Source organism: Schistocerca cancellata, chromosome 3 (assembly GCF_023864275.1).
Source record: "Schistocerca cancellata isolate TAMUIC-IGC-003103 chromosome 3, iqSchCanc2.1, whole genome shotgun sequence".
NCBI classification, from domain to species: Eukaryota; Metazoa; Arthropoda; class Insecta; order Orthoptera; family Acrididae; genus Schistocerca; species Schistocerca cancellata.
The window spans coordinates 291,887,657-291,901,435 of record NC_064628.1 but is presented as its reverse complement, the minus strand read 5'-3'; the positions used below and the strand labels follow the sequence as shown (position 1 = coordinate 291,901,435).

The 13,779-nt window shown below is 40.0% G+C and overlaps 1 protein-coding gene across 5 annotated transcripts in view; it reads right to left on the bottom strand.

Moving 5' to 3' along the window:
- Positions 1-13,779, bottom strand: part of LOC126174987 (leucine-rich repeat flightless-interacting protein 2) — a 259,584-nt gene that overhangs the window by 8,944 nt on the left and 236,861 nt on the right. For all 5 annotated transcript variants that reach the window (XM_049921466.1, XM_049921467.1, XM_049921468.1 and 2 more), the window contains 2 exons: positions 10,616-10,695; positions 8,701-8,805 (listed from right to left, as the gene is read on the bottom strand). In XM_049921466.1, coding sequence (XP_049777423.1) covers positions 8,701-8,805; positions 10,616-10,695 — 185 coding nt within the window. The remainder of the gene's footprint in view (positions 1-8,700; positions 8,806-10,615; positions 10,696-13,779) is intronic.

Sequence of the window (13,779 nt, the reverse complement as noted above, 5' to 3'; positions counted from 1 at the left end):
CTGTAAATATCATACTTTTCTTTATAAAAAGTCTATTTTGTGACTCATGACTATCAAGTTCTATAAAAACTGATAATGCAGATGTATTCATATGTAACACCACCACTTAAATCATAAAAAACCGCCTCCTACCTGAAATACAAACAGACGATGAAAACCAAAGAATTACATCATATCACCGCTACTTCAGTGAGTAAAAGCATTATTACTGTAATAATTACGAACAATATACTGGCACTGTGAGGATTAAAAGAATGACAAAGACAGTGCTGTAAACATGCTCAAGCCACACAAAAAGATGAAGAACCCAGCCGAGTTCCAGATAATAAATTTCATGTGAGACTACAACTGAACAATAAGGTATTTTCAGAACCCTAAAATTAAGTCAATGTGATACTTCTTTCAACTAAACTTATATTTGATGATAACAGTATTACAAACAGAAAAGTAGTTAACTCTGACACTACCAGGTTAGAGAGAGATCAAACAAAGTCCTCATTAGTAAAGCACGATTGCCAAATGTTTTCGTGTTCTATAGTTTTGACTTGGACACGTATGACCCCAGTTGTTTTTGCACCCTAAAGCAAAACGAAACAAAACAAACAACTGAGTGTCAAAAATTCCAGTTTTGAGTAAGGTGTGTGAAAATATTGAACATGATGTGATATGAAATTGACATTAATTGCTAAGATGAAGCACCTGATTTTTCAAGGAATATTGTTAAAACTTAAGAGGTTTATGGTACAAGCTGTAATTAAAATACCTTTTATGAGTTCACTGCAGTGCCCCCAAAAAATAAGGAGGAAGTAGATGAACTACCCCACCTGGATTTGGTGCTCTTGCAGTATTGTAAAGGGAATGGTTAAGTTTACAGATCACTTGGCCAATTTAAATGCTAACAAAATTTAAAACTTTGTATCAAGTACTTTTGTTAAAGGGGTATAGTTCACTACAGGCTACATAAACAACAAATAGAAAGAAAATTGATTCTTCCAGAACCAGTTCTTGCAGAATTGACATGAGTGCAGTTTTGCACTTAATTTGGCAGAGTAGTAGGTTTAATCAGCACTGTTATACCAAGAATATCTAAAGAACTCAGTAACCAACTGTGCTATCTAATTCCTGAGGCTGCATACATTAAACCACAACAAACGAAGTGCAAAGATAGTGTTGTGAAATGCACTGTGTGAATGCCCAAACTATATCCACTATTTTCATCATGAGTGACTTCGACAGCTGCACATAATTATTTACCAAAGACCTGAATGATGTGGTGTATACATTCCACAGTAGAAACTTTAAGAGTCTACAGCATGTGAGTGTCACTCTGTTTTGTGATGTATGTCATAATAAGACAAAATCACAGTACACCCTCCTGATGGACCAATTGCAACCGTAATAGTCAGAAGGATGGTCAGTTCATAAGGATGTTTGTGGTCACCATGGAATGAATGACCACAGAGAAGTTAACCAACAAATCACAAAAGCCACTATTTTTCTTTTGTTTGACAGTTTTTCTAGATTGAACTTATACAACAAAGTTAATTAGTCTCAATACTCCACATGCAAAGGGGTTTAAGTAAATGTTTGCTGAGAAAAAACACTTTACTGACAAAAATTTCATCCTTGGAGGTGGTTATTATTCACTGAAAAGCTTTCTTTTTATTCATACATGTGCTTTTCTCATATTATTTAAAGATTTGTGTGAAGCTGTTATTATGACCATGTTCATATGTTTTTAAACAGCAGTAGCAGACAAGCACATAATATTCTACGTTTATTAACTCACTTTAAATATTCAGTGAGTTCTACAACAATGACAATTCAAAAGAGGCTAAAACCCACGGATGTAGTAAACAAAAAAGATTTCTGTCACAAGTACCAAGTGAATTACTGAAACACTCATATAACTGAACTTAATCTTTGTAAGAATCTATTACCAAGATGAATCTATATAAAGAAGTACTACAAGATTTTAAAAGTTTTTAGAGTAATAATTGGTACCATTCAACTTTTTGTCCTGCACATGACTCAACAATGCATTTCAAGAGACAATGCTCTCATCATGATGTAAAATTTACCTCACGAGGTTAAAATGCTGAAAAGTCTACCACCTTAATTGCAGAAATCATAAAATAAAATTTAATAAAAACATACTGGACTATGGATCCTCACCTTACAGTAAAATTGAAATTTCTGTCTGTGTCCGTTCCGCCCCACACTGGACACGGCACCAGGTCATGTCCAGCTCATCTGCTGTGGGACCCAGAGTTGACGCTTATGAATAGGGACAAGGAAAATGTAGCATCTGTTTTTGGCAAAATATGCATCTCCAGAATGAGATTTTCACTCTGCAGCGGAGTGTGTGCAGATGTGAAACTTCCTGGCAGATTAAAACTGTGTGCTGGACCGAGACTCGAACTCAGGACCTTTGCCTTTCGCGGGCAAGTGCTCTACCAACTGAGCTACCCAAGCATGACTCACGCCCCATCCTCGCAGCTTCACTTCTGCCAGTACCTCATCTCCTACCTTCCAAACTTTACAGAAGCTCTCCTGCGAACCTGCAGAACTAGCCCTCCTGAAAGAAAGGATATTGCGGAGACATGGCTTAGCCACAGCCTGGGGGATGTTTCCAGAATTAGATTTTCACTCTGCAGCAGAGTGTGCGCTGATATGAAACTTCCTGGCAGATTAAAACTGTGTGCCGGACCGAGACTCGAAATCGGGACCTTTGCCTTTCACAGGAAAGTGCTCTACCAACTGAGCTACCCAAGCATGACTCACGCCCCATCCTCGCAGCTTCAATTCTGCCAGTACCTCATCTCCTACCTTCCGAACCTTACAGAAGCTCTCCTGCGAACCTGCAGAACTAGCACTCCTGAAAGAAAGGATATTGCAGAGACATGGCTTAGCCACAGCCTGGGGGATGTTTCCAGAATGAGATTTTCACTCTGCAGCGGAGTGTGCGCTGATATGAAACTTCCTGGCAGATTAAAACTGTGTGCCGGACCGAGACTCGAACTCAGGACCTCTGCCTTTCGCGGGCAAGTGCTCTACCAACTGAGCTACCCAAGCAGGACTCACGCGTGAGTCGTGATTGGGTAGCTCATTTGATAGAGCACTTGCCCGCGAAAGGCAAAGGTCCCGAGTTCGAGTCTCGGTCTGGCACACAGTTTTAATCTGCGAGGAAGTTTCAAAATAAGCATCTATTTGTGGCAAAATTCGCATCTATGTTTTTCATTTTTTGATGATTACATGCACTAATATAAAAGAGTGAAGATGAACAAAGCCTTAGTTCTTTGAAATTGACTGTTAAAAAAGTTCTGATTGGGAACTTTTTCACTGGATTGTTTGCTCCTGCATCAACTTTAACACCTTCTTGTTCTGAAATGGACTTTGTTTTCTTGGTTTAGCAGTATTTGAGCTTTCAGGAATGATTGTCCTGTTGAAGAGCAGCAGCATTTTCCCACCCGTGAACTTAATGCATTGCCGAATTAAGCTGTTTCTGGACATTAATTGCCTTTGCCTGCCCCCTTTGTGGGCATTCTTAGCTGTGTGACCAATGCTACAAATTGAACTGACCAGGCATTTAGCATAGAAGTAGAACTGAACATGTAGTAGTTCTATATTTATGTTAGGGGAAGGATTTTGCCGCAGTCCGAAAAAGTTACAGATTTCATTTTCCAATCGCTATAATGCAGAGTGCGGCCATTATTGGCTATAGTGTCATATAGCAGCAAGTGTACACAAACTAGAATTTTGAGCGCCAGATGGGAGAGGAGAGGTGCAGGGAAATAAGCCCCGTCTCCCTGTAGCAGGGCAGCAGCCTACAGCAGAACTGACGCATTGTTACAGGGATTGCAGATCTCTTTTGGTGTTGTAGATAGACCACAATAAGTCACTTCACTTTTTTCAAAATGCAGAAAATAAATCTATTTCAAACTATCTTTGATAATATAGTTCATATGGATACAATTCGCTATGAAATAGTGTCTATTAAATAATTTGAAGTTTTTGCATTTTTGAGGCATAATTTGCATCTATTTCACATTTATTGCACAATGTGAATTTTTCCGGTTCCTACTTATGTACAACTCTGAGGGTGGTTGTGAACTGAGTTATCCGCAGCATTACTGCATAAGCGCAGCTACTGGTTCAACCATAATGCCGCCGCCTACATTCTCCTCATTTCCTAAATCTACAATTGTCAGCTTCTAGCTATTTTGTTGAAAAGGTATTGCAAATTCATAATTATGTATCTGCGTTAAAATAATTCTACAAAGGCATTAAAGAGTCTCACTCTGTTGTCATTATCTTGCGCATTCAGAACATTTTCATATTTCTTCGTCATGGATAGTGCTCTCCAATTCTTCCAGAAAGTCGAGTTTCCTCACTTTCTTTTCTATGTGCAAGACTTGCAAGTTGTCTTCTATTCCCTTAAGGGAACGGCCTGTTTTGTATACATGATATGCAGAAACATTGGTAGAAAGATAAATAAGTCTGAAAGGTCGGGAGTTCATAAAATTCAGTGCATATCCTGTTGCTGTTGTGGTCTTCAGTCCTGAGACTGGTTTGATGCAGCTCTCCATGCTACTCTATCCTGTGCAAGCCTCTTCATCTCCCAGTATCCACTGCAACCTACATCCTTCTGAATCTGCTTAGTGTATTCATCTCTTGGTCTCCCTCTACGATTTTTATCCTCCACACTGCCCTCCAATGCTAAATTTGTGATCCCTTGATGCCTCAAAACATGTCCTACCAACCGATCCCTTCTTCTAGTCAAGTTGTGCCACAAACTTCTCTTCTCCCCAATCCTATTCAATACCTCCTCATTAGTTACGTGATCTACCCACCTTATCTTCAGCATTCTTCTGTAGCACCACATTTCGAAAGCTTCTATTCTCTTCTTGTCCAAACTAGTTATCGTCCATGTTTCACTTCCATACATGGCTACACTCCATACAAATACTTTCAGAAACGACTTCCTGACACTTAAATCTATACTCGATGTTAACAAATTCCTCTTCTTGAGAAACGCTTTCCTTGCCATTGCCAGTCTACATTTTATACCCTCTCTACTTCGACCATCATCGGTTATTTTACTCCCTAAATAGCAAAACTCCTTTACTACTTTAAGTGTCTCATTTCCTAATCTAATTCCCTCAGCATCACCCGACTTAATTTGACTACATTCCATTATCCTCGTTTTGCTTTTGTTGATGTTCATCTTATATCCTCCTTTCAAGACACTGTCCATTCCGTTCAACTGCTCTTCCAAGTCCTTTGCTGTCTCTGACAGAATTACAATGTCATCGGCGAACCTCAAAGTTTTTACTTCTTCTCCATGAATTTTAATACCTACTCCGAATTTTTCTTTTGTTTCCTTTACTGCTTGCTCAATATACAGATTGAATAACATCGGGGAGAGGCTACAACCCTGTCTTACTCCTTTCGCAACCACTGCTTCCCTTTCATGCCCCTCGACTCTTATAACTGCCATCTGGTTTCTGTACAAACTGTAAATAGCCTTTCGCTCCCTGTATTTCACCCCTGCCACCTTCAGAATTTGAAAGAGAGTATTCCAGTGCATATCCTGTGATACAAAATATATGGGACAGACAGGAAGAACACTTTCGTTCAGATAAAAGGAACAAAAAGATGCATTCAGAGCAGGTAACCATGACAAATTAACTGACACAAATCATTTATGTGAAACAGGCCATCCCCTTAAGGGAGTAGAAGAAGACTTGGAAATCTTGCACACAGAAAAGTAATGGAAAAAAATCTACTCACTGGAAGAATTGGAGAGCACTATCTATGGAAAGAAAAATGGCAATACTGTGAATGCACTAGGTAATAGCAATTGAATGAGATTTCTTAACACCTTTTAAAATTATTTTAAGACACATACATAATTATAAATACGCAAGCCTCTTTCACTGATTAGCTAGAAGCCAATGGTCATAGACTTAGGAAATGAGGAAAATGTATGCAATCATTAGAAGAGCACTATGACTGAGCTAACTGCTGTGCTTACACAGTGATATCGTGGACATATCATTTCACAACCCCTGGAGTTCTGCATCAGCTTGACACTCCTGGAGCCCACAACAGGTCAGCAGGATGTGACATGATTTTATGAATGTAGCAATTTTGTTGGTAGCATTTTAACCTCATGAGCTAAGTTTTAAAGCCTGATGATACGAGCATTATCTTTCAAAACGCATTGTTGAGTTGTGTGTAGTACGACAAAACTTCAGTTGAATGCTAAAAATTAATACTGTATAAACAGACCAACCATTACCTCGTATCCGAAATAGATAATATTACATTTTAAAAGTTTATTCAAGCTTATTTCTACCTGCACATTCATTTATTCATACTTGACAAACTAGACAAGCTCAACCACAATATCTTGTTATTTATGGGGCGAAAATAAAGAAGTGCTAACAGAAGGAATAAACATTCAGGTCCAAACACAGAATGTTATTGCAATAGTAAAGCAAAACTGAAGATATCATCATACCCTATCCAGTGGTGGAGCATAAGAAATAAAAGTGGAAAATCTGTCAACTTACTGTACAAACAACTTGACAAAAAGCAACTGTTTTGAACAAGAAAACTACCTCTGTGTGTGTGTGTGTGTGTGTGTGTGTGTGTGTGTGTGTGTGTGTGTGTCAGAGAGCGAGCAAGAGAGAGAAAGAGAGAGTGTTCTGTCAAGTTCTATTTCATTAAATTCATGACATTACACTTCAGTACTGGTGGTGTAGCCATTATCTTTGCTCTTGCTTGCCTGTGTTAAGATAAACTGTATGTCAGTCAAATAAATAAGTCCATGAGAGAAAGCTTTCCAATTTCAGTCCCCTCTGAACAACCATTTCATTTAACAATTTCCTTCATGTGGGGTATCACATCTGTATATATGTTGAATGTAACTGTAATGGCTCCACCTTGGCTGTTGCTTGCATGTATTTACTTCATTTGGTTTTGCAAGATTGGCTAATTTCGGCCTTAGGTGCCAACATGTCGTAACATATATGAATACTTCACAGAACTACCATGTCCGCTGTTGAATACTACAGCATGTTGGCACCTACTGCACCTGACAATGTCCTGTAACATCGAAATTAGCCATTTCTGTGAAAGAAAATTAAGTAAATACATGCAAGCAATTATTGAGATGAAACCATTAAAACATCCTTCAATCATGTCAATGTTTTCAATAGCATAAAGCATACAAATGTATTAAGAAATAACATGTGATTATATGTTTGTTCGTGCATGAGGTCTGTTAGAAAAGTATCTGACCCCCTCACACACTTTTTTTTTTTGTGTGTGTCAGCTGATGGATTTGAATCTAGCACACTTGCATGAGCTGACCTACCTTCATGCGTGTGTAAGAATTTTTTCCCGCATGTCGATAACGTCAGCTGCTGGCAAGCAGCAGATGAGTGAGGTACTGTGTAGTGGTAGTGTCAGTTTTTCCTTGCACAGGAAATGCCAAACAACTGGAGCAGTGCTACTGCATCAAATTTTGCCAGAAACTAGGTGACAGCCACATGGAAACCACTCAGAAGATTCATAAGGCTTTTAGCAACAATGCTATGGGCATCATACAAATTAAGGAATGGTACAATTGCTTTAAAGACAGCTGCACTTCGGTGGAGAGTGAGCCATGCTTTAGTCAGCCATCAACACACTGATATGACCAAGTCGTTGCCAAAGGAACACTGCAGCGGTGCAGGACCATCATGTGTCTATCAGAGGAGTTGTGGAAGAGGTGGGCATCCGCATTTTTTCTGTGACCAATGATTTGGCCATTCAGAGAGTGTCAGCAAAAATCGTGCACAAGCTTATGACAGTGGAGCAAAAGCAACTTCGTGTTTAAGTCTCACAGGGCACGCTTGATTCCACAGTGACCCCAACTTTGTGAACACCATAATCACTGGTGAGAGTCCTGGGTGTACAGGTATGACCCGGAAACCAAATCCCAGTTGCTACTGTAGAAGCATTCCTCGCCACCAAGACCGAAGAAGGTCTGCCAACTACGCAGCGATGTTAAAGTTACACTGACTGCTTTCTTTGACTCCCATGGTGTGATACACCACTAGCATATACCGCAGTGTCAAACTATCACCAAAGAATACTACAGGGGCATCTTCCATCGCCAACGTGATACTGTGCAGCATGAGACCGGACTTGCGGTAAACAGAAAATTGGCACCTCTATCACGACAATGCTCCAGCACATTCCTCGCACTTGATTCAGACTCTTTTAACAAAAAACCAGATTCCTGTGCTTCAACAGGCTCCTTTCTCTGTTGATGTGGACTCCTGCAACTTCTGGATGTTCCCCAAACTCAAGAGGCCATTGAAAGGAACATCATTTCAGACAAGAGGAGACATTATGGCAGCACTGACAGCCGAACTAAACTCCACTCCGAAAGAGGCTCTTTCGCCATGCTTACAACAATGATAGCACTGCCAGGAGAAGTGTGTGGAGTCCCATGTGAATATTTTCAGAGTGATCAGGTGTCTAATGCCCCAGGTAAGCCAGTTCTTTTTTTCTCACCAGCCAAAGGTTGGATACTTTTCTAGTAGACCTCTTATGTGCATTATTTTCAAGGAAGAAGCTGTACAAAACAAATGTATACTTATTACTAGATTGAAAATCACAAAAAGCAGTGTAAAGTTTATTTACCTCTCTCTGCAATTTCCGCTTTTCCACTTTCAGCTCATCTTCAACTTTCTCAGCAGACTCCGATGCTGCTTTGTAACGAATAACTTGGCTTTCCAGTCGCGCCACCTAAACACATATTTAATCCATTTTTAAGTAATTTTTATTTTCTCTACTCCACATTACATTGGCTGTTATTACCAGTGGTAAGCAAGTCAAATTAAAATTCCAAAAATTTCCCCTTCAACACCACCACACAAGCCAGAAGAAAATTACAGAACTGTGACACACTTCCAAATTCCCAACTTCATTCCTCTAAGTATTAAAAATAGTCAAAGTAATGCACAGCACCTTAATTTAAATGAAGCAGTAAATTACTAATAACTTTTATAGCCTTAATTACAGCCTTCTGAAGTATAAAACTGAATTCAGTTCCGCTCATTTTGAACAGGGACTTCGTTAGGAAGAGCACAATTATTGAATATTAAATGTGTCTATATAAATATTAATCTAGAAACAAGAAGTGACATACATGTCCACGATTCCACTGTACACACAATGTTAGTCAAGGACCAATATGATTACGAATTTAACATTACAGTTACTTTTTTTTTTGCTTAGTCTACCCCTTTTCACCAATCTTTTACCAATTTCCATTTTTCTCTCTCATCTGTACCTTAATTCAGCATACCCCTCAACTCACTGATAACCAATGGTCCATTATTAGTGCCCTAGAAGTTGAACCTCAGCTATTGGTCCAATAAAATCTCAATCTTTCTCCACACCTTCCTTGTCTCTTTAATCTTGGTTTGCAAAGGCTTCCCCTCTGCTCCACCTAAACTTCCTTTTTCTGCTGAGTGCTATTGACAGGCAGGGTGCACTGAGCCCTTATGAGTCCAATTGAGGAGCTACCTGACTGCGAAGTAGTGACACTGGTCACAAAAACTAACAACGGCTGGGAGAGTGGTGTGCTGACCACATGCCCCTCCGTATCCATTTCCGGTGATGCCTAAGGGCTCTCCGCCACCTAAACTTCCTTTTCTGCTGAGTGCTATTGGCAAGCAGGGTGCATTCAGCCCTTGTGAGGCCAACTGAGCTAATTGATTGAGAAGTAGTGATACTAACAACAAGTGGGAGAGCAGTGTGCTGACCATATGGCCCTCCGTATCTGCATCCGGTGGTGCCTCAGGGATGAGGATGATACAGCAGCCAATCGGAAGGCATTGGGCCTTCAAGGCCTGTTCAGATTGTAAGCCTTCTCTCTCTCTCTCTCTCTCTCTCTCTCTCTCTCTCTCTCTCTCTCTCCCTCCCTCCCTTTACGTCTCCCCTCTTCCCTATGAACTGTTTTCCTTTTAACTTCAAAAATCTGACTTCCGGCTACTGTCCCTCAACCCTTCATGGCCTCCCACATTCATTTTTATGGTTACATCTGAATCTGAGGATTTTATAAGCTACACAGATATGCAGGAAGGGCACTGGCTTAAGTGAAAACGATAAATACAACAACTCACTGTCTCTTGCAGCTGCATGGGAGGTGGGCTATGCAAAACATATGTAATTTTCCATGTCAGAATGTAGCACACATACTTTCACTCTTGCACATGAAAGATGCAACCTAACCTCAAGGGCACCTTGCAAGCTGTTGCAAGGGAGTGACAGTTCTTGCCATTACAATTAAATATTTAAAATATACCTTAGGCATGGTGGGGTGGTGGTGGTGGTGATGATATTGATGATGATGATGATGATGATGATTTAAATTTCGAAATGCATAGTGAATTAAATGAAATCGTGCAGAGCATGGTGCCTGCTATGCTGAGTATGAATGTTACTCTGCACATTTCACACCCTGTAAGCAATAACTGTGGGCAGATACTTTTACCATACATGTTGTATGAATATGTATCAGAACAACATTTATCAACAGCTATCTACTCACATTTGCCTGCAGTGTTGACACATCTTGCTCAGCCTTTTGCAGCTTGAACTTGTAGTCTCCCAGCTGTTTATTTGCTTCTCCTGCAAAGAACACATGCTAGCTGTTTAATGTGTACTAAACAACTTTAAGATTGTTTCCACATAAAAACATATGCAACGCATACCTCACCTTGTGTTTATATGTAACAGTCTGTCCTTCTGGCAAAAACGTATACTTGATAGGCCTTCTCCAGTTTGAAAGAAATGTATATATTGTTTTAGGAGCAAAATCACACAGCAGATCAAGTCCTCAGGAGGAAGGCTTTTAACCATTTCCTCGTTTTCATAAAAGCTTTCGAAGCTCTAAGGGTTTCTGTTGTATCTCTAATGCAATAATAAAGTCATAAAAAACTGAAGGTATGGCCGAGAACTTCCAACGTACAACTCATCGGCGTGACAAAAATTAGCATTCTTCTTCTTGATCATACAATGCAGGGTTTCACGGCCGGTATTGTCTTCACTTAAAACTTCTGGGCTGATAGGCCATGGTCGATGCATAAAACTCCCCCCTGACGTTTCATCTCCGACTGCGGGAGACATCCTCCGAGGTAAAGCAGCGAACTGCGAAGAGAACTCGAGGAAGTGCTGATTGTATAGGCAGTACAGAGGCCGCCACTATCCATCACATGGTGTCAGCTATGAGACTGTCTCTGGTAATGCCAACATTCTCAACTGAAAGTAATCGACCATTATGCTTCCAGTGCAACACCAACATCCAATTTCATCCAGTTTAACACTTTCGTCTTTACTGTTAAAATTATTACGATGTTTATCAATCTCGATAGCCTCTCTAAACACACGTGCATAGTAATGCGAGCTTTTAGATATGACGCTCATCTCGTTGAATTTTATTTCGTGGTTACCTTCCTGGTAAACATGTTCTGCTAAGGCCGATTTATCCGTGTGACCCAAGTGGCAATTCCTCTTATGATCAACAAGATAAGTGTTCACACTTCTCTTTGTGGTACCGATATACAACTACAAGGAGTTTTATATACCCCCAGTGTAGCCAAAGGGTTTCTTGCATCTTTTGCCAATCTTAAATATTCTTTTATTTTCCTGGTGGGTCTGAAAATAGTTTCCCTCCCATACTTGCTTAACACTTTCCCAATGCGATCTGTGACCTTACTAATGAATGGAACTGTTGTTTGTACTTTCTTCTGATTCTCTGCTTAGAGCAAAGTGCTCTATCTATATCTTTGCTAGAATAGCCATTCTTCACGAAAGTTGACTGTAGTCAACTTCACTTTTGTTAAGAATGGCTATTCTAGCAAGGATATAGATTGAGCACTTTGCTCTAAGCAGAGACTCAGAAGTAACAACGAACAACAAGTCGCCCAAGGGCAAGCTTTTTCTTCCGTTCACTAGTTAGGTCACAGATCGCATTGGGAAATCATTAAGCAAGTATGGGGTGGACACTATTTTCAGACCCACCAGGAAACTAAAAGAAAATTTAAGATTGGCAAAAGATGCATGACACCCTTTGGCTGCACCAGGGGTATATAAAATTCCTTGTAGTTGTGAACAGGTTTATATCAGCACCACAAAGAGAAGTGTGAACACCCATCTTGTTGAACATAAGAGGAATTGCCGCCTGTGTCACACAGATAAATTGGCCATAGCAGAACACCTTTATCAGGAAGGTAATCCTGAAATAAAATTCCTTGAGACAAGCGTCATATATAAAACCTCGAATTATTATGCACATGTGTATAGACAGGCTATCAAGATTGACACCGTAATAATTTTAACAGGAAAGACAAAGGTGTTACATTGTATAAAATTGGATTCAGCGTTGCACTGGAAGCATGACGATTGATTACTTTCAATCGAGAATGTTGGCATTACCAGAGACAGTCTCATAGCCGATGCCTTATGATGGACAATGGTGCCCTCTGTACTGCCTATATAATCAGCGCTCCCTTGACTTCTCCTTGCAGTTCGCTGCTTTACCTCGGAGGATGTCTCCTGCAGTTGGAGACGAAACGTCAGGGGAGAGTTTTATGCATCGATCACAGCCTATTAGGCCGGAAATTTTAAGCGAAGATTCTTCTTCTTGTTCTTCTTCTTCTTCTTCATTGTTGGATGTTTTTACCAGCCACTCAATTCTGCTGTGACAGTTCTAAAGTCATTCAAAGAATGTCTATGGTCAATAAACACCCAAATCATCCATTACTAACTCGAGGCAATTTTAACCTCCCAAGTACAGACTGAGATGTCTATAGATTCGTAATAGGGGGTAAAGGCAGACCCTTGTGTAAAGTACGTCTGAACAAGTTTTTTGAAAACTTGTCTTGAGCAGCTAGTTCGGCAGCCCACACACAATGGAAACATCTTACACCCTGTAGCTAAAATAATAAATCAGTCAGGAAGGCTAGGAAAGTGTTCAGCTAGAAAGAGCAGACAAGCATTGTTAGTATCTCATCAGATAGTGAACTGACATCACTTACTTCCATTAAGATGGACATATGGGAATTATGTGCAAAGTTTAAGCAGGTTGTAAATCACGAAAATTATGTGCCTAGTAAGTTGATTAAGGACAGAAAAGATCCACCATAGTTTAATAACAAGAGTAGAAAAACGCTGAGGGATCAGAGGCTGTTGCACTCTCAATTCAAAAGGGAACACACAAATGATGAGAAGCAAAGGTTAGCAGGCTGTACGTCTGTGAAAAGATCTATGCGTGAAACATACAACTACAATTACCATCATAGCTCAGCAAAAAATCCGGCAGAGAATCTGAGAAAATTCTGATCCTACGTAAAACCACTAAGGGGGTCTAAGTGTTCCACCCAGTCACTTGTTGAAAGTCTGGTGTGGCAGTCAAAGATAGCATGGCCAAAGCCGAAGTTTGAAATTTTACATTCAAGAAATCGTTCATGCAGGAGAATCATACAAACATCCAGTCGTTTGACCATCAAACAGACTCCCATATGCATGACATAGTATAAGCATTCCTGGCATAGAGAAACAACTGAAGGAGTTGAAAACAAATAGGCCATGAGGTCCAGAAGTATTCCCAACTGGTTTTTCAAAGCATTGGTCCCTTACTTAGCTAGCGTTTATCATGACTCTCTCACCCAGTACAAAGTACTAAGCAACTGGAATAACACAGGTGACTCCTGT